The 24,654-nt window shown below is 48.1% G+C and overlaps 1 protein-coding gene across 4 annotated transcripts; it reads right to left on the bottom strand.

The window, feature by feature from the left end:
• Window positions 1-80: 80 nt before the first annotated feature.
• On the bottom strand, window positions 81-24,384 carry LOC105190505 (janus kinase and microtubule-interacting protein 3). 4 transcript variants are annotated; one of them, XM_025299541.1, is made up of 15 exons: window positions 24,222-24,384; window positions 23,530-23,719; window positions 22,871-23,236; window positions 21,962-22,274; window positions 21,506-21,619; window positions 19,441-19,530; window positions 9,880-9,969; window positions 9,489-9,611; window positions 7,573-7,899; window positions 7,102-7,326; window positions 3,538-4,347; window positions 3,302-3,403; window positions 2,595-2,807; window positions 1,878-1,995; window positions 81-1,535 (listed from the first exon to the last, which is right to left on the bottom strand). In XM_025299541.1, exons 2-13 carry the CDS (start codon window positions 23,712-23,714, stop codon window positions 2,805-2,807), a joined length of 2,748 nt encoding a protein of 915 aa, XP_025155326.1. In that variant the 5' UTR covers window positions 23,715-23,719; window positions 24,222-24,384; the 3' UTR covers window positions 81-1,535; window positions 1,878-1,995; window positions 2,595-2,804. The 4 variants fall into 4 exon arrangements, with proteins under 4 accessions (XP_025155326.1, XP_025155323.1, XP_025155324.1 ...); XM_025299538.1 differs by having other exon boundaries at window positions 2,595-3,403; XM_025299539.1 differs by having other exon boundaries at window positions 2,655-3,403.
• Between the last annotated feature and the right edge of the window lie 270 nt (window positions 24,385-24,654).

The following is a 24,654-nucleotide window of genomic DNA, read 5'->3' as shown; positions in this document are numbered from 1 at the left end:
GCGTCAAAATAACACACTCGGGTTTGCAGTGAAGGCACTACTGAATCGTTTGCGCCTGGAAAACTTCTATACAGTATAAATACAACAAGCACTTGAGAATATATATTTGAAATATACACTCCATCTCTAAGCGAACTGTGTATAAGAACACTAACTCTACCGTCATACAAGATCAAAGTACACGCGAACGCACTCTCACATTGTGTTCTTCACGGTGTCGAATAAACGATAAGACTAGAGACGCATTTCTTATATTACATATATACTAAAATTTAAATCGTATACATAATGAAACGTTAAATGCGAAAGCGCACACGCACACGCATGTTTCGAGAAAGGTAAAGACACGCCAGAGCCACCTTTCAGTTCAGCCCGTTCCGTTTCGTTTCTCGAAGGGAGCTGTTCTCTCCCCTCGAGGGATTCGCAGGATTATTCTACAATTTGGTTCGTCGGTTCGCGATTCGATTTCCTCGATTCGGTGTATACTATTCTGTCGTCAATCTTACGTCCAATCGACGTGTGTGCGAGGGATCTGAAAAGTACCTGAAGGAAAGTCTACTGCAACGAGCAAACCGTTTCACGGCTAGCGTTCGCGACTCGCCTTGTCGCACACGTTAATTCCTTCGAATTCTTCTTCTCCGCGCGGTGTCATGAAGTGACAGCGGAAGTACAGCGGAATTTTGCTCGTTCGTGAAAGATACAGCGTGACATCTCCGATTCCGATTTACGAGTGAGACTACACGGACACGTCGTTGTCGGTCGCACGATGCACGTCGTCGAACGTCGCGACGATTTGAAACGTACGACGGCGTATCCTTCCAAATTCGTCCGCGCTCAAGCGACCTGTTCCGCTTGCCATTTGAAATTCAAATTGCATCCGGATGCGTATTTAAATTTTAACACGGCAGAAAGATCCCACAGACACACGTAGACGCGCGCGGAGAGATCCGACACATCGCGCGCGACGCAAGGACGTGTCCGCTTAGCGCTTCGAACTCGCTCGCTCCTACGGCCGCTTTATCACAAATAATTCGCCGAATGATGAGTGAGAAAGGACAATGCTTGCATAATAACGCTTTAGTTTTACACTCGCGTGTGCGGGAAGGATGTTTAATCTACGGCTTATTTGGCACTCGATTTCACAGCTTGTACGCAAAAATTGGTCGCGACTTGCAAGGAGCGCTTCGCGCGGCTGTCCTTCGCCGATTCTAACGATACGCACCGACGTAGTGGAGCGACGTTGTGAGAGTAAGACTTGTGTCTTTCGAGTCCTGTGGTTTCTCGCGCGCTTGGAGATCTCCAGGATCGCGAAGATTTCGGAAGGTCACGTGCTACCGTTACGACGATGATGAAAATTAGAATCGGCGAGGGACACTCGCGTGTTACGTTTCCTTGTTAGAGAGGTGAAACACATCAACCGGGGTTCACTAGTTCGGGGTGGCACTCCTCGATCCGCAGGCGCCCTCGTTTTATTCGTAGGACGTACCATTTCTGATCGTCACTTGGGCACGCCAAGCAGCGCCAGCCGTATTGTCCTGGAACAAGGAAAGACGAACGACGGTGACTGACATGCCGAGAGAACTTGAACTGATTTATGACAGGGCCGAAAAGAACAGATGAAGCGCTGTCAGAAAAAAAACTGTCTGGCTAAAAGCCGTTCATTTCTCTTCTCCTTCGTCGCTAATCTGTCTTCGGCTAATTGTCCATTAGTAGCGAATATGATAAGCAGTCGATTATCGGGAACAAGCATTGTGTTGCGGCTGAATCACCTCGCTCCCACGGTATTCCATCTCGCGAGGATTACTCCTGGCGTGAAGGAAGTCGATTACGGCGGCTTGCTGCTTATTAATATTAATGGAAATATTTAGTAACGTTACCTCGTACGTGCCGCGGGTTCATCGACCCTTCCATGGAACTTGTGGGTGGATGGACGAAGTCTGCGACGACGAGAGACGATGAACTTTCTCGCCTTCACCTCCAGCGAAAGTAGATCACCTGCGGCAAAGAACATATGCACACAATGAAGACCGGACAACATCGCGAGGCAAAACGATACGATAGTAGTCGCGTCACGTTCTTAACCCTTTCGCTATTGGAGATTCCTCGAGTGAGAGCAAAGCGATGTTGTTCCTTTTTTCTCTTTTTCTCTTTTTTTTCTTTTTTCTTTCGTTTCAAACGGAAATAACGCCCGCTGTTAATGCTACTCCGACCGGGGGGATGTATCCGTGCTGTAGCGGACAATTTTGCGTGTGAGACAGATGAAGAAAATAGGAGAAGAGAAGCGTCATTATCAGGGTTAGGAAGCGGTCCGCGGGGAAGACGGACCCGCCTCCGAACCCGGATTATCACCATCACCCAAATGGCATTAAGTGCGTAACGCGTAATGTGATGCCGTGGATTACTACGCCGCGGGCGTAGAAGTGTGTGCTCCAATAAAGTGCTACTACAGTCCAGATAGGAGTATCTCGAATGTCTCGGTAGAGATATTCTCTAATGAAGAGACGCAAACACTCGCGGAGGAGGCTCCTCGAGAGGCGGTCTTCGAGCCGAATGGGATAGAAGAAACTCGTCGGTCGTCCGTCCCGTATACATACGCTCAAAGACACTAGGTAGATACGTGGTCGGTTAGCTTTCCTTCTCCTTCTCCTCCTCACCTCCTCATCACCATCCGCGCCTTCTTCTCCGCGACCTCGGTCTTCTTCTGTTCGCCGTTATTTTCTGGAAGCCGTCGCTCTCCGGAGAACACACTCTTTATTCCGCGCAATCCTCTATCTCACGAAGTGATTCCCAGCTTCTCCTCGAAATTACTACATATCAACTTGGACAGACAGACAGACAGACAGACAGACAGACAGACAGAGAGACAGACAGACAGACAGACAGACAGACAGACAGACTGACAGACTGACAGACTGACAGACTGACAGACTGACAGACTGACAGACTGACAGACAGACAGACAGACATACAGCAGCTTTCGCTTTTTTTACGTGAGCACCGAAAATTTGCCTCTGCGTGACGGTAAAACGGTATTACGGCGACGATGTTTGTTAAGGCGGTGTTGCAACCGAATCCCCCTAAATGTCCGTTTTCGTTTCTTCCCCTTCTTACTAGAGTCCAGGTTGGAAAACGATTCGACCTGGCGACCGTCGAGAAGCTAGACGCAAATTTCCTGATACAGGACCAACGGGTAACTTCCTCGTCCGAAAGAGACGTCACGGGTGAACCTGACGCTCGCCGTTCTCGCTGTTCTCGCGGAGCGTATCTTGCGTTCATTACTCTTAATCCGCCTTTGTCTAACCTTCTTTTCCGAGTCGCTTTCGGCAAAGTCGGTAACGACCGGTTCCACGGACTCGCCAGGTCCCACCTCGTCTTCCTTCTTCTTTTCCTCCAAGGATACCAACTGCAGGGGATACAAAAGAGTACCTTGTACAAAGATGAATAGAGAGAGAAATCGACTCCGCTCATTGGCCTCAGTCATTGGCCACGAAACGACGGCAAAAGGTTACATAGGTCCATGGAATTGTTGCTACGCACCGTGACGTTACATTCCATCGACGAACTGACGCGCCCATTAGCGTCTTCCGCATCAGCAACCCGGTGTTGGCACCGAGAACACTCCGCGATCGCGTTATCCGCGCACATCTCCACGGTTTGAGCAGCATGCGTGCAGCTCGCAGCCTTCTCCGAGTTCCTGGTGTCTTCTAAAGCCTCGTCCTTACTGTCCTCCATGAGTTTGCTTTGTTTCATGACGATTACCTCGCCTCTGCCTCCGCCAACGCTGATCTCGTCAAGGCTGGACCTGACGTTCCGCAGCTCGTTCTCCAGCCAGTATATTCTCTCGGTGAGTCTATAGTTCTCATCCAGGAACTCCTCCTCCCGCTGCTTCGACAGCCGCTTCTCCTGCTCGCGGCTCTTCTCGGCCTCCTCGTGCGCCTGTAGCCTCTCCTCGAGATCGCGGACGCGCTCCTGGTAAGCGGTCATCTGGACGATCGAGTCCATCGTCGACATGTCCAGGCAAATCTTGGACGAGTCGATCGGGTGGAAGACCGGCGTGGTGTTCTTAGCCGCCCGCTCTTGGATCCAAGCTCTCAGTTCCTGGAGACGCTGCACCTCCTGCAGGAGCTCGCCGGACGGCGCCTGGGTCTGAGTGCCGCGGCTGGCGAACTCGACCTCGGCCTCCTCCTCATCCTCGTACTCCTCGAAGATGCCGCTCTCCTGCAGGGTGAGCGGCGGTTTGCGCGGCAGCACGGGCGACGCTGACTTTGCCGGGCTCATCACCGTAGCGTTGTTCGTGTACGGTATCACCGTCGCCACCGCGCGGCTTCTCTGCTTGTTCAAGTGATCCTGAAATATCGTCATGTTCAACGGACAGGAAAGTCAAAACGGGAACAACACACACAAGATGGAAATGAAGCGAGAATAGACATGAGACTAGAGTTTCCAATCCCAGATACAATTTAGGATCCCGGGATTTCGGGATTTTTTGGATTCCATCCCAGGATCCCGGAACTATATATATGTTTAAAGAAAGAAACAAGGAATATTTACAAATAATAGAATTATTTTATTTATAGAACGTTCATAGACTTTTATGAACATTATGACAAACAAAAAATAAAATTTCAGTAAAAATGAAAGCAACTTACATTAATGATTGCACAAAAACTGTTAAAATTAGAAATTAAAGTTTTTGTAATAAAAATAAAAATTATTATTTTTTCTTTTTCACATTTGAAAAAGCGACTTTAAAAATAATAAAACATAAATTTTGTTAAGAAATATCTGAAACAAAAGCGATTGTTAAAAATATTAAAATAAAAAGAATTCAAAATAAAAATGAAAATAAAAATAACTTTCATTCCTTCTTTTTATTTTGAAAAAACGATCTCAGAAATAATAATGCATCTAATGTGATATCTCCAAGTTGACTTCTGATCTTACAAGGGGAGGACGCATTGACCGGGAAACGGTTTGGAACGAAACTTACGGAGTTAATAGTACTTGACTACTAATAACTCATGGTAATAGCATACGACGCAATATCTCTTTGTTTTCGAGAAAAAACGGTCTAAAGAAAAGAGCCAACAAAGTGTACGAGTTAGTAAGAAGGGTATTCAACGAAGCGGCGTAGCGCAGCAGCAGCTGGATTCTATAACTCGTTATTGGATTTAACGACACTTTCGTTATCGTTGCACAGTCTTTCTACGGTATACAAAAGCTGCGCAACGATAACGAAAGTGTCGTTAACTCCAATAACGAGTTACAGAATCCAGCTGCAGCGAAGGTAACGGACTACCGAGCTGACGGCTGAGGTTCGATCCCTGCTATATGGTTTTTTTTATTCTGTAAGCATAAAAATGAAACAGAAAACATTAATAAATAATAAAATTGCGTTTCTTAAATATATTATTAATGATTTAAATTGCAAAAGAACCGTAAAACTTATCTATAAAATATATAGTGTATGAGAAAATTTTTATATAATAATTGCAATGGAAATAAGAATAAAAATATTGTTATGAAATATATGCTATTAACCCTTTGCGGTCGATGCCGCCACAGTGGCGGCATTCGCAAGTCGTCGTAGAAGTCGGTACCGCCAGGCTGGCATTCATGATCGTCTGACGTGAGGCACGGCAAACGAGGCTAGCGATGAATGAAAGAAAACTATCCTCCCGATGCTAGATTCAAATGTTTAGATCAACTTACAGATATCCATGTTTATCGATCTCTTCGAAATTAGTCAACCGCAAAGGGTTAAACTAATATGAAATAATTTTTCGTAATCTTATATCGTATATATAAAATATTTGTTTCTGTTACAACTCTCTATGTTGTGTTGAAGTCGTGTTGTGTTGAAGTTGTGTTGTGTTGAAGTTGTGTTGTGTCTTTATCTCTTCTGGCAATCTCCCTCCAAAAACTTCCTTTGTGTCATTCTAAACGATGGTTAAGAATGACGAAATGATTCGAGCATTGGAACAGTCGTCAGTAAAGCAAACAGCAGTGTGCGTTTACTAGTGATACAGAGCAGTTCGGTGATCATATTTAAATTACATATATCATAACAATGTCAGAGAATCCTTTAACAAGCAAAATAGTTGATGTAGAATCGCTAGAAGAAAAATCTTTTGAAAATGAAGATTTTAAAGATGAATTTACTAATGCTCTCGTATATACGAATTCTATTTATGAGAGTAATAAATTATTATCGAAAAATCCTCCAGCAAAAATATAATACATATATTTTTACTCCTATTTCCATTGCAATTATTATATAAAAATTTTCTCATACACTATATATTTTATAGATAAGATTTACAGTTTTTTTGCAATTTAAATCATTAATAATATATTTAACAAACACTAATATATTTAAGAAACGCAGTTTTATTATTTATTAATGTTTTCTGTTTCATTTTTATGCTTACAGAATAAAAAAAGAACCCCTATAGCAGAGATCGAACCTCAGCCGTCAGTTCGGTAGTCCGTTACTTTCGCTGCTGCGCTACGCCGCTTCGTTGAATACCCTTCTTACTAACTCGTACACTTTGTTGGCTCTTTTCTTTAGACCGTTTTTCTCGAAAACAAAGAGGTATTGCGTCGTATGCTATAATCATGAGTTATTAGTAGTCAAGTACTATTAACTCCGTAAGTTTCGTTCCAAACCGTTTCCCGGTTGATGCGTCCTCCCCTTGTTAGTTCCAATATACCCAGCTGCTGAAAACGCTCGTGCAGATTCTACGCTTGTTGGAGGTATTGACATTAAATATTGGTACGCTAATTCAAAGTGGTATCCTCTTTTCCCAACTGACTCAAAAAGAAACATCTTTTTCTTTAAAATTGACATCAAATCACTTGGTTTTTGAGGTCCTGGTTCTATTACTTGCATACTTTTTCTAATTTCTCGCTGAAACTTTTCACAGTAGTGTCGTAGCGCGTCAGACTTGCAACCTCGAGAATCCCGGATTCGAGTCTGTGTTGTGCCAGTTTATCCGCGAAATTTAAAATAGAAAACTCCCGTAATATTTAAAACAAATAAAAATAATACATGGAATTAAATTTAAAATATAAATGCTCTAAAATATCAGGAAGGCTCACTTTGTTCGCGTGAGCAGGTTCCGGAGAGACGACACCGCTGTCTATCGCGTGGTCCGGGCTGTCCCTGCGCGCGGGCGACTCCTCCAGTTCCAGCAGCCGGAACTCCAGAAGTTCATTTTGCTCCCGTATTTCCGAAAGCTCCACCAGAAGCGCCGCCTCCCGCTCCTCCACGGTCCGGAGCTTGTCCCGCAGTTCGCTCAGCTCCTTGTCACGATCGGCGCATTTCTGTTGGGTACAACACGGATCTTGCTTACCCGACGCTCCTTGAGGACTCTGGGACCCTTCACATCTACGTCAATTATCTTGAATAATAAGACAGAGGAGAATATTCTCCTCGAGCTCGAATTTTCATCAGAGTATCATTTATCCTGGACAAACGTCCAGGATAAACGTCCTTCGTTTTCGCGAGGCCTTAGAATTCAAGATAATGACTCTCTCTAATGGGAACTCTTGAAGAAGACGCAACACTACCTCCTGCAGGAGTGCCTTCTCTAGGTCGCAAACTTGTATCTTGGCGCGCGACAGCTCCCATTGCTCTTTGAGGAGCTTCGATTGTAAATCTTCAATCTCCACGAGGACGGCCTCGTACGCTTCTCTAGTGACACCATTACCCTGCCACTGGCCGCAGCCACCCGGCTGGGGCGACATCGAAGACGGGGCGCTCGATAAAGCGCTGTCATTCTCCTCGTGGTCCTCCTCGTCGTCTACCTCGACCACCGGCTCCAGCTCGAGCCACTGTTTGTAATACTCCTCCTTTTTCCTCTTGTTCGACAGTTGCTCCAACTTTCTTTCTCTCTCCTTATGCAAAAGGAAAGCATCGGCTTTAACGTTTTCTAAATTTCGTTTCGGCCGCCGGCCGCGCCGTCTACTTTGCAGAACGGGTGCGAGCTGATGTTACGGTAAAGACGCTAAACTCTAACCCCTGGTCTACATTCAGTGATTTAAGCCTTAAGCTCTATGTTTTAAGCTGTAAACCGTGACGTACCTCCGTTTTAAAGCGTTTCTCGCGCTGCTCTAACAAGTAAACCTCGGGAAACGTCAGACGCTGATTTGTTTCCAATTATTTATAGTTATTTTTTATGTCAAAATATGAAGAAATCTGTTATTATTTTTAACTTAAATTAATTTTTTAATTTTTTCGAAATTTTTGAAGTTTTACACAAGTGCACTATTTTATACATATTAATCTTCTGAAAAAATGTTTTTCTTCTTGTTCTTTTTTTTGTTCATTTCTTGTTCATTTTTTATCAGATTTTGACGTTAAAACGAGCTTGCTGGATAATGAGCCGAAAGATTACCCAACGTCGAATGTAGCGTAAAACTGAACACTTTTTCAACAATGACGTCAGCCATATTAATTCTGCCATTTTGAATTTGACAAAATGGTTTGATTTATAATGGGCGACATGTGTGTGCAAGTTTCAACAAATCAGATATATATATATTTTTAAGAAATACTATTTTAAATATGTATAAAATAGTGTACTTGTGCAAAACTTTAGAAATTTCGAAAAAATTGAAAAAATTAATTTAAGCTGAAAATGATAACAGATTTCTTTATATTTTGACATTAAAAATAACTATAAAAAATTGGAAACAAATCGGCGTCTGACGTTCCCCAAGGTTTATTTGTAAGCCTCAATCCCTAAGCTTTAAGCGAGTTGGCCAACTCCTATCTTTTAAGACGTAGGGCTTGAGGCTAAGAGCAATATAATTTCTGTCAGCCAATAAAAGAAGTAAGTGGACATTTTAAAATTACTTCGCGATACAGGTAACTTATAGTTTATTATATATATATTTATAAACATATACAATAAATTTTCAGTTTATTATTAATTTATTAGTTTTATTTATTAGTTTATTATTAATAGTAAATATCTGAACGTGGTTACGATGTCAAACATTGACGAAGAACAAAATATTGAAACTGACGATGAACTTTTAATTTCTATTATGCAAATAAATTCGTGTTTATATGCAAAGAATGACAAACATTTTTTTATCTTCTGTAGCACCGACACCGACTGTAGCACCGACAATTGTCACTACGAAATATAACCCCTATTTGTTATGGCTTAAAACATATTATAGAAGGGCTTGTCTTAAAAGTATTTATTAAGACTTAAAACTTGAAGCAACGTTAAAACTTAAAACAAGGACTAAGACTCAAATCACCGAATGTAGACCAGGAGTAAGACGTAGCTGTGGTGTTACATTGAAAACTGCTAACTGAATACTGCAACAAGGACATCGCGCACCGAGCGCGATTTCACCTGCAGCGAACTCGCGTTGGAAGAATATTCAGCCGCATGATCGGCGAGAAACCGAAAGCGTGCTTTCCCGATTTCCCAACTCGCGCCTGTTCCATCCGAGGAAAAGTTCATTACCTTAACCGCCTGTCTAAGTATCTCGATGATTTCCTGCTGCTCAAGCGCGAGTTCACGGAGCCGCTCGACCTCGATTTCGTTCATGGCTCTACCGGATTCTACTTCGCGGACACATGACCCCACCTTAAAAACGATACTTAATCTTGGCCTTCTTCGTTGTACGTCTTTATCTCGCGACAATGTACGTATGTGTGTGTGTATGTGTGCGCGTGTGTTCCTCCTTATTACATAAGGAACGACATTTGTTTGAATTTTTCATTAGAACGGTATCAAAGCGTGTGGAAATCTTGGCAGAGCCGGTCGAGGGCGTCTCTTGGAGACGTCATCAGCGCAGCGCGCCAATCGCAAAAGCAAGACCGCTCGTAACGCTGGGCAACGGGTAAGTACGTACCGTATGAACATCGTCTGCGAGGATCTTCCTCTTTATACGTGACGACGAGCGTATCGGTTGGTTCCTCTCGTTCTCCCGTAACTTCCACATCTACAGCAACAGCGAAATGACGAATCGATTAATCCTTAACGGGCCACCAACGCGACCACCGCTATTCCGCTCATCAACGATCGTAAAGCGCAATGTATCTCTGATTTTTTCTCGGCGCGGAAAAATTTGGCGCGGATGGTCGGCCTTTTTTGCGCGAGAACGCAAGAATGAAATTCGGATTAAAAGAAAAACCCGTCGGAGCCCGGCGCGGCGGGGGGCGGGGGACAGGGAAGAGGGGGAATGAGGGATAAAACGGTGTCGCGCGGCGGAAAGTGGCACATCCGAGGCAACTTTTGACGAAGGAAAAGCTTGTGGTCGCCCGACTGAACGGCAGTTAGATGCACAGGGAAAGTGCGAGCAATCGCACTTGGAGATAGCGCGGCTCTTCCTTCTTCCACTCGCGTTCTTCTGCTGAATTGAACCGCACACGCTTGTCAGCGACGGCGAGGTGCGAAAAGGAAGGATAAAAATCTAGCGAACGTCACGTTCTGCCGAGCGAGCGGTTCGAACGGATGTAATGGTCGGCAGGTTCGACTGGCGTGAAAGTGATCGGCGTGCGAGATCTTTTGACAACGGCGTGTGTATTTGCGCTTCCGTATGTCCAGGCGCATTATCTCGCGAGGCGAGGTGAACGCCTAGCTCTCGCGCAGCGACTCGAAAGTGCTAGGAGTAACCGCGAAAGAGAACGCTTCGTTTTGAAAACGTTGCCGGCCGCGTCGAAGACTCATGACCGATTTCACTTCATCGAGGCAGATAACGTTCTCGCGCGATGGCACTTTGCGCGCAATACTTATGCCGTATTCACGCAGGATGCCGACGGAGCTCTCTTCGTGACGTATCGCGAAAATACGCCCGCGTGAAAGGTTTCGAGAAAAGTTTCACACCACCGCCAAGTGACACGCAAAATTTATGACGAAAGACAGGGAAACGCTTGCGCGTGAAAATCAGGACGCGCGATTCGAGAGAACGCGTGCAGGATTTCCTGCTGATACAATCGCGACGATCGCGATGATCCTTGAACAGAAAGGAAAGAAAAGGAAGAAGAAAAAGAATCAAGCGAGAACGTAAAACAAAATCTGCGTAGGACATAGTTGTCAGAAAAACACCTAGTCGCGCATCTCGATAGATCGCCGATAGGTCCACGCGAATCTAACGGCGATTATTTCGGCAATTCGGCGATCGGCTAGGTGAACAACGAATCACGATCTGGCGCGATGTGTGTGGAACGAGTCGGAAAGCCGGTGCGACGGAGAGGAGCGACGAGAGCGGGAAGGAGAGGAGAGAGAGAGAGGGGGGGAGAGAAAGAGAGAAAGAGAGAGAGAGAGAGAGAGAGAGAGAGAGAGAGAGAGAGAGAGAGAGAGAGAGAGAGAAGGGGAGAAAAGCAGACGCGCGCGCGGCGCGTCCGCCGCTGCAACGATTGGGTTTATACGGAATCCCGAGAGTGTCTGGATGGACCGTTAGCTTGGCCCCCTGACATACAGCTACAGCAGCCTTTTCCTTCTTCTCTCGCCTCGCCTCTTAGCTTCCTTCCTCCTCTGCGACGTGCGTGTACACATACACGCGCGCGGCGGACGTGAGCCAAGAAGAGAGCCGCGCGGCTCAGCTGCACCTTGCGCGGCCGAGCGAGCGCGTGAGCGCGCGAGAGGTGCACTTTACGCCGTATATGTAAATCGCTGGACGAGCACGTGCGCTCGTTACACGCCGCGGAGTTTCTCCTCTCTTTCGATTGGACCGGCGCGCGACTTGGATATCCGATATAAGACATATCGGGACAGGTGAAATGAGCGCGTTGCGCGCGTTGCGCGTTACCGTTATCCGTACTTCACCGCTCGTCTCCGCTTGTCTCATTTCGTCCCGACTCTCTCGTCTTCTTCTCTTTTTTCCCTACATTTATTCGACGTGTGATATATTCGGCCAGAATCGCGGATATGCGCTCGAAATATTTAACGACCGTGACGACGAGCGAGTCGGAAAATTCGATCGTAATTGCGGCGCGGTAATGGCGGGGGTGAGTTCCGTCGGGAAGGAATATTGTCGGGCAATTTGATTTCCTAGTTGAGTGATGATGCAATTTCTGATTGTGTATTTTCGTTCAAACGTCGATTGGAATTTTCAGTCCTCAAGGAAGAGGCTGGGCTTTGAGCTGCGCTATGTGAGATTCAGGTCGTGCGCGGATATTCAAATTCGCCGGTGAATAGGAATGCCGTGAATGAGGCGAGGAATAATTAGGTTGGTTCCGAAAATGTCTCGCAATGTTTGAATATCGGGAAATCGGATCGTGCGAGAAGAATTTATCCTACATTTTCGATCTACTTTCGCACAAGCAGAATCGCTTCGACTGCGCTGCATTATTGGTACATTTTGTAGTTTATACGTGTATTTAGAAATCCATCCACCATCTATTCGGATGCGAAAAAACCCCCCCAATCTGTCTTCGCGCACAAAAAAACCGAGCGGCCGCCCACGATGTGTTACATTTTATTACAATTTGCGAGCTCTCCACGTTGCAGAGTTGAATTCTCTCTGAAGTACATTTTCGCGTTTCTTCCTCTTGTATCGAATTAATCGGGTCAGCCTGAAGCAGAAAGTCGAAGCTGATCTTTCGACTGAACCAGTACAGCGCGCAAAACGCCAGGAGAGAAGAAATCAAGATCTATCACAGAGCGCTCATTGAGTTATCAATATAAGGTGAGCACGTTACTCATGTAGAAAGAGAAACGAAGAGAAAACAAGTATTTCGCCGCATACTAATCAGGCTGTCGAGCGGAAAAGTGATTACCGCTGTAACGTGAGTGTTTCCAGCGGGCGGTACCGTGAAACACGGTAAACACTATTGCGATATTTCTTTCTGTCGTTTGGCGGACAGCAAAAATAATGTTAATCGTTACGGCACGCGAAAATTTATTTACGCGAGCGTTATTACGAAACTACGCGAATCTCAGCTTCGTTTAGCGTACACGTCGACGCGCGCGATGCGACGCGACGCGACGCGACGCGACGAGCGCTGTCTACCTGGTAGAATCGAATCACTGTGTAAACAGATCATACCCGAGGGATTACGTTTCCCTCAGAGTCCCCGCGAGCGATATCTCGACCCGACGAGTCCCGGCCCATTCCGTCCCGTGCTCACTTTCACCGATCGTCTCCTGCCATCACCTACAACGAGCTCGTAACGCGTCCACGCATTTCTCGAATGGCTCTCGCGTATTTCCTGAACGCCGTTCACGATCAGACCGACTTCCTCGCGGAGCACGCGCGATCGGTTCCTCTTCCTCCTCGTGGCGGTCGCGATCGACGATTTACAGTTTGCCGAGCCACCGAAGATAAAAGTGCCTCTTGGCGCGCGCGCGATTGGAACAACAAGAAACGAATGTCTAATTTCGCGATAAGCGTCTCGTCCACGCGTGCGACAGCTCGGACTGCAGCATTCCGGCCGCGTGGTTGTATTCTCGCCTTGAAACGCGATTCTCGCTCTCATTGTCGACTCTAATTACGCTCCTGCTGACCCACTTGTCGAACCGAAATGCTCGCATTAGCCGAAGGACAACACGCGCCGTGTGTCGTGGGTGGCACGCATCGACATTCCTATGTGTATGCACGCCCGTTGTTTCCTACGCTAAGAAAGGAAGCCGTTAATTATAAGATGGTATGCGTCACCGTTCAGGTATTATTAATAACACAACCGCGATGACGGATTGGAATTACACACTACCGCATAGGCGTGAGACTACGTAAATACACTCTTTCCCAAGCCGCGCAAGCTGCGTCGTTTTGTACCTATTCTAAGGATACCCATGTGACGCACGAGACACCGAGAGTGCGGCTTGACCGCGAACTTGGATTCAAGTGATCATCCCTTATGCCGGGGATTCCTTTCCTCACGACGAGGCGCGGCCGTATTGAGTTATTCGATTCGATCACGCGGAATTCGCGATGTCGCGGGAGGCAGAGAGACATCGCGCATCTGAGAGTTTTCATCGGCGTGAAAGCTCGCGTGAACAAAAATATTCAACCAAACAATAATTGGTGACGGCAGAAAATTTGATCCCCCCCTCCTTCGCCCCTCCTCCTATTTTCTTCTGAACGTCGACTGACATTTTTGCTTCTACGAGAGAGAGAGAGAGAGAGAGAGAGAGAGAGAGAGAGAGAGAGAGAGGGAGAGAGGGAGAGAGGGAGAGAGGGAGAGATGGAGAGGGGGAGAGAGGGAGAGAGGGAGAGAGGGAGAGAGAGGGAGAGAGAGGGAGAGAGAGAGAGAGAGGGAAAGAGAGGGAGAGAGAGGGGGAGAGAGGGAGGAGAGGGGAGAGAGGGAGAGAGGGGAGAGAGGGGGGAGAGGGGAGAGAGGGGAGGGAGAGATAGGGAGAGGGGGAGAGGGGGAGGGGAGAGGGGAGGGGAGGGGAGTGAGGGGGAGGGGGGAGGGAGGGAGGGAGGGGGAGGGATGGAGGGGGAGGGATGGAGGGAGAGGGAGGCAGAGGGAGGCGGAGGGAGGCGGAGGGAGGGAGAGGGAGGCGGAGGGAGGGAGAGGGAGGGAGGGTGTGGGAGAGGGAGTGAGAGGGTGGGAGGGAGAGGGAGAGGGAGGGAGAGGGAGGGAGAGGGAGGTAGGGAGAGGGAGGTAGGGAGAGGGAGGGAGAGGGAGGTAGGGAGAGGGAGGGAGATGGAGGGAGAGGGAGGGGAGAGAGAGAGAGAGAGAGAGAGAGAGAGAGAGAGAGAGAGAGAGAGAGAGAGAGAGAGAGAGAGAGAGAGAGAGAGAGAGAGAGAGAGAGAGAGAGAGAGAGAGAGAGAGAGAGAGAGAGAGAGAGATGGGCTACCTTCGCACGATGAGGCATGCACAAATGCAAGATTCAGGTCGTGTGTAGAAAGATCCCAAGTGACAGGTGCAGGAAGCTCGCGAGAAATAATCAGATTACTCCTGACGATATCTCCGTTATCGGCGCGGCGGAGTCGACGCTGATACGCGCATGAATGAACGTCCTGTTCGTCGATCGTCGATTTGACCTCGCTCACTCGCGGAGGAGATCGCCTGCAGTCCCTCCGCAGACTCGCAGAGCTGGAGACGACCAGAGGTCGAGCGAGGGTGTCATTGAGTGGGCAGCCGGTGGAGCTGGAGGAATTGTCACGGGGATTCTCGTGGAGGGCTCGGATCGAGCCGCGGCTCTGCACGACCGCGCGCTAATACCCGCTCTCTCGCGTGCACCAATGTGTAATGTATCACGGCCTACGTGCGTACAACCGCTCATGTGTCTGCGGTCGCTGCAGGGATTGGGAACTTTCTTTCGAGAAGTGGCTCACGACGAAACGAACGACGACGACGACGACGACGACGAGGCCAAGCAGCAAGCAAGCATAGGCCGCGGCAGTCGAAGAGGCACTTGCCTGCCCCGGCAGCGGCGGCGCGCACCTATTCTACAAGGCGAAGTAGAATCGAAGGGAGAACGCGGCCGTTCCACTTGCAATCGAGACGAATCGAGGAAGCATATCCGGTGAAATAACACACAGCTCCATTCGCAGTCCCAGACGTGCCTCCTCTCTGCCTTTCTCTCTCGCCAGCCTTCTTTTACACGCGTCGCCAAGTCATTGAGATTCATCCTGCGCGCCGCGCCGCACCGCCTCGAAGGAGGACAATGGAAGATAGTTAAGTACTTAAGGCATACTTACGCGTCTACTTGTGCCTATATACGCGTCGGAGGAGCGCGCACAGGCATTTGCCTTGCGCGCGCGCGCGCGTGTGTGTGTGTGTGTGTCCACGTGTGTACCGCGCGCGCGCGCGGACACGCTTGGATGAGTTTACCGAGGATTCGCGATACGCTCGAACACGCGCGTTTCGATTATCAGTCGCTTATCAGTTTCGCGTATAACGGCCCATATATCCGATCTCCGTTGTTCCGGCTGTCGTGGACGAATCTCGAATATTTCGATCCTAACGCGGCTTGTCGCAGGAAACTCGCGGGAAAAGCGTGTGTAGTGTCTCGGGGCGAGGGGACGGGGTGAGGGGCGGGGGGGGAGGGAGAATCGTAGGATTTTAATATTTATATATTTATATAGGCTCTCTCTTTGAGATTCGAATCCGCCGGTGAACGCGTTCGATTCTTGCAACGTAAAAGCCGTGAGAGAGCTCTGTCCATAAATGAGGACAAGAATAGCCTTTATTATTCTTATCACGCTATTACTCGTGTGTGTATATCCACCTTTCCTTTACCTTGATCGGTCTTTTCTTTTTTTTGCTTCTAAACGCCCGCAACAATGAGTGAGATGGTGTGTATCCGATAATTCGCCGCAACCGCCAATTAGTTGAGAACTAATTCCTCCTGTTCTCCGGTTAATTGGTTCTTATCTCGGGATTATTAGGAATATGCTAACTTGTCTGTGTAGTTAACCGGATCCGTTCCCCGCGCCCGTGCTGGGCGCGAAAAGACTCGGCGAGATAACTCAATTACGGCGGGAGCATTGTGTTCCATTCGTATTCGCGACGCGTTCGTGTTTTATGCAATTTTTCTGCCTCGGCCGAGCCGACAGGACGGGACTAAGCATTGCTAGATTGTTCCCACGGTGTGTCGGCGACACGCAACTTACGTCGATTTCCCTGGGAACGTAATCGAATCCACGTTCTATTTGCGATCTACTCAGGGACGAGAGAAGGCGCCGGAGAAACTGGAGTAGGTGCGTGAAAATATTTTATCTCTCAACTGCCGCATGCGGGAGAGTGGACGCGGGCACTCGCAACTAGCCATTTGCGCCAAGCAATAAGCTGTTTACAGCTCATTTCCCGAAAAATCACCTGAGCGAGCAGCACCGTTGCGCACGTTTGAAAGTGGCGTGAAATTGTATGTAATTTTCGTTCTCGTAAAAATTCGGAAACCCGCAACGAGATAATAACGACGAGGAGCGCGCGAGTGTGTTAAGAATGTCAATTTTTTTTCACTTAAGCGCACAATTATAAAATACATTAGATGCCAGGGGCGCACTTTTGTGCGGGACATTTTTCCATTAGACTTTGTAACTCCGGAGTAATTATCAATGCCGACTTAGCTTCGAGGGGTCGTTTCAACTTTTGAACTCTACGGCGTACTTCGAACCCGGTGAAGATCAGCGAGTAACACTCGCGAACTTTTCCTCGTTAGTAAATGCATGTAAGTATGATTTTTATTTCTAGTCGCGACGAAGAGAGACTGAGCCGGTTGTTATGTTTACCTCGTTCCATGCGAAACCCATGAAATGCGTGTCGGTCTTGAAAATGCATACACGAGAGCACGAGAGGAACTAGAGAGAGAGAGAGAGAAAGAGAGCGAGAGAGAGAGAGAGAGAGAGAGGAGAGAGAGAGAGAGAGAGAGAGAGAGAGAGAGAGAGAGAGAGAGAGAGAGAGAGAGAGAGATCGACGAGCACCGGTACGTCCGTGAAGGATACGATCCCACGACTCTTTCACCGTTTATATCGCACTCGAGCACACGCACGCACGCAAGCACGCACGCAAGCACGCACGCACGCACGCACGCACGCACGCACTCTCGGACAAGCACGCAGAGCGCGGAGAACAGCGTGCGCACGACCAGCGTCTAGATCGGACTGAAGAAGCCAGCACCTTCGATGGTCGGCGGAGCCTTCCACACTACCTGTGGAGCCGCGAACGCGGGCCCCCATTCCTTCGCCATTCCATTCGGAACATTACGAACGTGCCTACACCTTACTACCGCTTCGGCAGGAACTTATTGTTAGACTCGCGGAGCATAATGAGACATGCAATATGGCAATTGTGGTGTTTCTCAAACTAAACCGTTGCATCCTTTTCTTGATCTAATTGATAAGCCCCTCGGCGTAACCGAGGGCAGCCATTAGTTTCATCAAGAGCGCCTATTCCTTTACTAAAAATCAGATGCGCCGAAGAAGCGCGCGGCGAGTAACCAGAGAACTCGGGGGGCGAGTTCCCTGAGAAAACACGTTCCCGTCTGAAGCCGCACTTGTCCTGTGAGAGGTGCTCCTCTCCTCTCTGAACTCGGAATTTATCCTATACCTTTTCGGATTCTGGCGCTCGTCCAATCTGGATTTCATTTGAATGTAATCTGATTGCGATTTGAATTTTTAATTCGAATCTTCATTCGAATTGAATTTCAATTTAATTTGTTTCCACTCCGAGGTGAGTAGTGAGGCCGATATTCGATAAATTGATATTGAAGAAAAAACACACACACGCGGTGCGTTCTCTCTAGATATAACGAGACCTTCTTTCATTCCCTTCTTTGAGTGAAAGAGTTCACATAACCCCGCGGCTGGAGTACGCGCCGAAGAAAGAGCGTCTCCTTAGGTCTTCACCGTGAATCGTGCACCGCCATTAGCTCGATTAAGCGACGATAAGGCAACTCTGATGGGTGGCAATTATATTGTGCGACCGGCAACTACAACCTTTTAACGGCGACCGCACGCTCGCCCGCCCGCTCGCGTGGCCTTTAAGTTCCTTCGAAATGACGAAGACGCGTATAATGCACAATGCATGTCCGCGCGGGATGTCTCGCAACGCGCGGCACCTCCGTACGTTGACCCGTTGATATCGCGATATCCGAGCAGCTCCTTCGACTAAAAGCGAAACGTCAATAGATAAACGAAGAGTGTTCATCGGGCCTTTCTCGCTCATTCGTAATGGCTTCCTTGAATCGTTACACGCTACTCGATGAAAATAAAGACCGCCGTCTAAAAAGTAGCAACCGCGTTGTGTCGCCGCGAGCGCGCGCGCGTTTCTTGGAGCATGTTCAAATATCTGAGGCACCTTAAACGGCTCGGTGTCGTAACGCACACTCCGGGGTCGCTTCACACGATGGTTCATTAACCTTTTATGTAGCGCGGCGCTGGTCCTACATAATTTCATCTTTAACAATGACGCAATGCTCCTCTCCCTCATCTGTATGTGCATGCGTGTGTATCCCTTTGTTCGGTATCCAAGTCTTTTTATCCGCAGCACGCGGGCTTACTTGTACGAAACTTGTAATACGCAAAGGAAGAAAATTGTGCGATTTCCTTACACGGCTCCGTTTTCTTCCCTCGGTTGGTTTCGCTGATTGCTGATTTCAACATGGATCGAGCCGAGCGCTCGCGCTAAAAACTTCTCGGAACTCGACGCTCTGTAAACTTATACCGGAAGTCGCACGATATGATAATCACGGGCACCGGTACGGTCTTCAGGGTGAACCGTTGGATCGTTCACACGACGTATCTGAGAGCGAAGAAAGCACGAAGGAAGAAATGAGAAGAAAATGCCTCCTTTAGCTCGCAGTGAAAGGCGAAGGAGCGCGATTGTCGATCGTGCGCGTTATGTTTGAAATTTGCGTCGTATGCGGAATAAAAAGGATGGGACGTCCGCTTTGTAAAATATTCAGTTCGGCGACGAGAATAACATCGAGCGAGAAGGAGAAGAAAAAGACAGAAAAGAAACGTTATTTGAGGAAACGAAGGAAGTGGACGAAGGTCGAGCGTGATGCACACACTCACCGTGTCGTGTTCCACCGGCGGCAGCTTCCGATCGTTCAAGAGCTTCGACAGCTCCTCGATCTCTCGGCCCTTGCCTCGCAGTTCGTCCATCTGCAAAAATCCGCAAAAAACTCGTTTGTACCCGGCCTGCGGACTCCTCTCTCGCACGTGTGGCGAAAGTTGCAATGTAAAAGATTAATACCGGCGCCCGGCGAGAGATCGCGACAAAGAATAGAATGATGATGAAGAGGGAGGGTACGCGCGCGGTGATCGGTCCCTTTCGTGGCCGCTCTTTCGAGAGGCTCTCACCAGAAGTCTCGCTCGTCCCGGCTCGCAGTTACGCTCGTCAGGCGCCGGGAGCCTTTTGCCTTCACCTTGTCTGTACAGGTGGGATGTAAGAGAAATGCGAAGTCGTCATAAACCGCTTCGCTCGTCGCGCGCAAACGTTCACACGTGCGTAAGCGGACGGAGTATTTTGTTTCGGTTACGCGAGATTCGCGCGTGCGATTTCTACGAACGATGAATCATCAGACACGCGGCCGTAGATAATAAATTAACTATTACCGTAATCGGACTACACAGTCCGGACCGGTGACAATCGTTCCCCGCGACGAGGTCAAATTTTTCGATACTCGCGAGGACTGCGTTCTCGTCGTCGTGCGTCATTATTTATAGAATTCTATAAAGTATTCGACAGCGCGAAGCTGTCCGGGCGAACCATCACGACATTATTTGAGACTTCGAATTTGGACAAATGACTTTCCCCGATCTCATCTGTACCTGAGAGATGTATTTTTTCTTTTTTTATTTTCTTTTTTCTTTCTTTTTGAATGAGAGTGAAGTTGGTGTCTTTCTATTCGCGTTTCTCGCGCTACTTTGTTTGTCGCACCCCTCGGTAACGCACCGACTCGGTGCCTTTCTCTTTCTTCTTACGATTTTCGACATTTGGCCGGCCGCCAAAGGTGCGGCTGTGGTCGTGTTAATCCGCTTCGGCAATGCGGTAGACAAATGCGCTGGACGTCAGCGAGCGCTTTCGGCCGCGATGTGGCACGTTAGGAAGCAGGAAACTATTCTCTCGCAGACTTTCCGAGCCCGCGTACGCTAGGCCGATAAACGCGAATAAGTAACTTGGATTAAATATAGCGTCCTCGACGCGGCCAGGTCGTCACAGTGGCTAGAAAAACTAGAGACGGCTCGGAATAAATGATCGGGTCGGACCCGAGAGGATCGTTCACGCAGCGGGTCGAGCGCATTATCAGCGACACGACTAATTTATGTGAGTGAAATCAAGTATCTAAAATAAAGTTACGCAGAAGCAACTTTCAGCTGTTGCATAATGGGACGAGATGCTTGCTCGCCGAAGAAGCTGCCGGAAGTGATTTCTTCCCGCGGCTATCCGAAAGCGACACGCATCGACGTCTCGTGATGATCGACGGAGAACTTCGCAGAGTAGTACTTAGTTGCGAAGCGACGAGAGAAATATGAAAGGACTCGTGCGTCAAAGGGTTCGCAATTCTGTCTTCCAAGGATAATTCGACCCGCTAAATTCCATCGACGGCACTCGCGCGATTTTCCACTCGCGCGGGAAGATACCTGGCGAAATTCGGAACGGACGCGAAATCACAGAGAAATTCCAAAGCCCAAGAATAGCGTGGGAAAACCGTGACCATTTTGGATAATCATACAGCGGGAACATTCTTTCCCGTCGAAGCTGTGCCGAACACGTTCGCCATGTCGGTAAAACTTTTGTCCGAGCGGCCCGGCAGGCCGGCTTGCTGCATCCTGGACAGACTCTTTTCTAGTTAGTGCAGGTCGATTCCGCGGGGCACGATTTTTTAATAAGCACCTTCGAAGGGTCTCGTGCTCGATGTTCGTGCTCGCGTTCGCGATGGAGGATATTTTTGCACGCTTGTGCGAAAGTCTTGAATCCGGTCACTCCCGGAGCGGAATTTACATCGCAACGATCGTTAATCTCGTGTCGGACCATGTCACGCTCGTGGAATCGTTATCATTGAGCCATTGAGCTTTCTGATGAATATATATTGACACGCCGCCGATATCTATAACGCATTTGTACTACACTCACCATTTTTGTAGTTTCGCTGCGATGCGATTCTCGCAGTGCGGAAAACTCCGCTTCGTAAGTCTGCCGTTGAACTCGTATCTCAGAGATACGAGCCTTCTCCACATCTACAGCGACCTAAATACAAAAATATCTCCCATAAGTGAGGAGCAGAATAAACAAGAGCTGATACGTCGTAAACATCGTGTACTTCCGTGTTCGTTGCCGCACGGGAGAAGAACTCGTTTCGTGTGTGTTTCGGATTTTCTAAACGAAAACTCGGTTGGGAGAGAAAGACACCTGTAGGAAATTTCAGCGCAACCGAACGTTCAGACGAACATTTTCAGAAGCGATATCACAAAGCGATGTCGTTTCTCGTCGCCAAGTTCTCGTCCGATTCCCATTCTGCTCGTCGGCAGAGGTGTTTCGCCCGAGTGCAAGTTAAGGGATTTTTAACCGTGTTAGGACGTGCAGACTTACACGCAATTTTTCTTCGAGTTTTTCGTTTTCGGCACGAAGACTTCGCACTTCTGCTTGCAGGCGACGCGCTTCGCCGCCCAGGGAAGTACCATCGGCATTGCGAGTTTTATTCGCTCGTGATTTCACCGATTGACACTCGAGTCTCCGTATCGTGTTCTCAGCTTCAGCTAAGCGCTTTCTGAGAGTCGATAGTTCGCGTCTGTGATTCTCGTTTTTCACAGGATCCAGTTTGAATGGCAGTGACGGCGACGGCGACGGCGACGGCGACGGCGACGATGACGGTGGCGATGACGGCGATGCGGAATGAGCGAGTCTAAAGAGAAATTAATTCTAGTTTCAAGCTATTATCTCGGATCTCTGGTATGTCGTTATGAAAAGTCATACGATGGAGAACTTGGTGACCTACATACGAAAATATAGATATCAACGATTAAATACGACAACTTGATCAGAGAGAGAAAAAGAGAGAGAGAGAGAGAGAGAGAGAGAGAGAGAGAGAGAGAGAGAGAGAGGAGAGAGAGAGAGAGAGAGAGAGAGAGAGAGAGAGAGAGAGCGGGAGAGAGAGAGAGAGAGAGAGAGAGAGAGAGAGAGAGAGAGAGAGAGAGAGAGAGAGAGAGAGAGAGAGAGAGAGAGAGAGAGAGAGAGAGCGGGAGAGAGAGCGGGAGAGAGAGAGAGAGCGGGAGAGAGGAAACATTTTCAAACTGCCTTCAACGTTAATTTGTGCAATTACTCTGCTCTAATTTTCAGGATTCATGTCTGACAATATTTTGTTGTACTTTGCTATCAAGACGTACAGCTTCATCGGAAAGAGACCATCGCGAGAGATAATAGCTATCGCGACCAACCTCAGACGCGGAGCTTCGGAGATTCGTCTCGATAAATGACTCGTAATTTTCGAGATGCGTCTACCTGGTCTTCAGTTCGTCTATAATCGGCTGATACTTGGCGGCCTCAGCGAATCTGGCCTCCCTGAGGGCAAAATCGAAGTCCCTCTTGGCAATTTTCGCCGCCCTTCGCTCCTCGTGCAGCTCCGTTCGCACATTCGCTAAGTTCTCGCGCAGTTTTCCAATTCCCTCCTCGAGCCATTGTATCGTTTTCCGCAATCTGGCCGTGTTATCCCTGACCATGCCTGCGCCAGTTACCGCGACCTGGGCGACCTGCGCTGTTCTCGCGTCCTGCGAGTCTGTCGGCGAGATCTGGTCCTGCTTCCTCTTGCATAGTGACAAGACCTTTCTGTCCTCCGCGCGCTCGGCTTTTCCCTTGCGGCGCGTATTGCTGCAAATTTATGCCGGAATATCGATCACTCTTAAGATATTATCTCTCGACTATTATTCATAAATATATGTCGCGCAATTTTCGATCGAGACAGAGGATCCGATTCATTCTGCACCATCGAGGAAATCCTAATTTTGCTTCGCGGCTTTACTCGCGGCGGAGATCTGCGGTTACTTTCTCGGCTAAATTACGATCGATTTTCCAATAGACGGCTAATAATCGAGTACGGGGAATGTATTATATTGTAATGCGCGAAACTTCACTCGAGGTCTCATCGCTATTAATATCCTTACACATCGAAGTTGCATGTTCCGTCGCGTCGCTGCGTCTTCTTAGGGATCTCTATGTTCGTCGTCGAGGGTTCTAATCGTCGTCGCTTTCTTGCACCCTCCACGAGTACGGAAGGGTTAATTCCGTTCGTCGTTGATTTGTTCGTATTTGTCGTTTCGACGGTGTCTCTCTCTGAGGAGCTTGCCATCGTCGCTGGAAACGCGAGTATTTATAAACTCGTATATTATAAGAGCATAGAGCTAAGGACATGTACATGCTTGTGCCCCTCTTCCCCTTTCCCGGCTAAATCCAATATTACATTGTTAACGGATAAACGAGTAAAACGGACGTTAAATACGTATCTTTACACGACAAACTTGATCTGCAATTCAAAACCGCAAGAAATTACACGCTTATAATTCGCTCAAAAGAGCGTAATTCCTCCGCCTTCTTCCTCCTCTTACCCCCTCCAAGGATTCAAAGGTGGACCTCTACCCGTCATATGAGGATTTAAAGTTGATTTATAATTCTCAAAAAAATCGCTCGTAACACATTCTACGCGTTTCGCCTTGAGTGCGTATTTCTTAGGTATCCTTTATCGTTCTAACAAATTGACTAACGTTTCGTTCGTCTTGGAGCTCAGGGTCGCGACGTTTTTGCGAGTGTTTCTGCGAGTCCCCGATTGAACGACAGATTTCACCGCGGACGAACTTACCGTTTTCGTAAGGACGTGAGGACGTCGGCCGATCCGTCGAACTCGGTTTCGGTGTATTATTGCACCCGTTATACGGTACGGCGGCGGATCCTCCTCGCGAGAGACACCGTCGCCAACTAAGAGAGGCCGAGGCCTTAAACTATACCGCGGCCCGCGCTCACTATATGTACACCCGCCAACCAAGTCATCTCGTCTCTTTGGCTTTATTTAGCGGCCTCCTCTCGTCTCTCGTCCCCTCATCTTCTATATTGCCCGCCCACACTAAGTTTGGCCGACCGGCTATTCGCGTCCGCTTTCATCCGCGCGGGTTTCGCGTCCGAGTCATTCTCAACGACGTGCTCGGTCCATCTCAGTTCGGCTCGGGGGAGGAATTCTCTTTTACACTCGTATATGAACTAATCGATGTACAGACATTCGGAGACGATCGTTCCTC

This window comes from Harpegnathos saltator, unplaced genomic scaffold, assembly GCF_003227715.2.
Source record: "Harpegnathos saltator strain DR-91 unplaced genomic scaffold, Hsal_v8.6 scaffold283, whole genome shotgun sequence".
In the NCBI taxonomy this organism is placed as follows: domain Eukaryota; kingdom Metazoa; phylum Arthropoda; class Insecta; order Hymenoptera; family Formicidae; genus Harpegnathos; species Harpegnathos saltator.
The sequence above is the reverse complement of the archived record's forward strand: the minus strand, read 5'-3'. Positions and strand labels throughout refer to the sequence as shown.

What these genes read in the sequence shown, in the direction of transcription:
- LOC105190505 (XM_025299538.1), bottom strand. Translation starts at nt 23,714, where the DNA reads ATGGCAAGCTCCTCAGAGAGAGACACCGTCGAAACGACAAATACGAAC. An exon ending in GGAACATGCAACTTCGATGT is followed by an intron (nt 23,237 to 23,529) that starts GTAAGGATATTA and finishes ATAAATTTGCAG; the next exon opens with CAATACGCGCCGCAAGGGAA. An exon ending in TACTTAGACAGGCGGTTAAG is followed by an intron (nt 7,900 to 9,488) that starts GTAATGAACTTT and finishes CTTTTGCATAAG; the next exon opens with GAGAGAGAAAGAAAGTTGGA.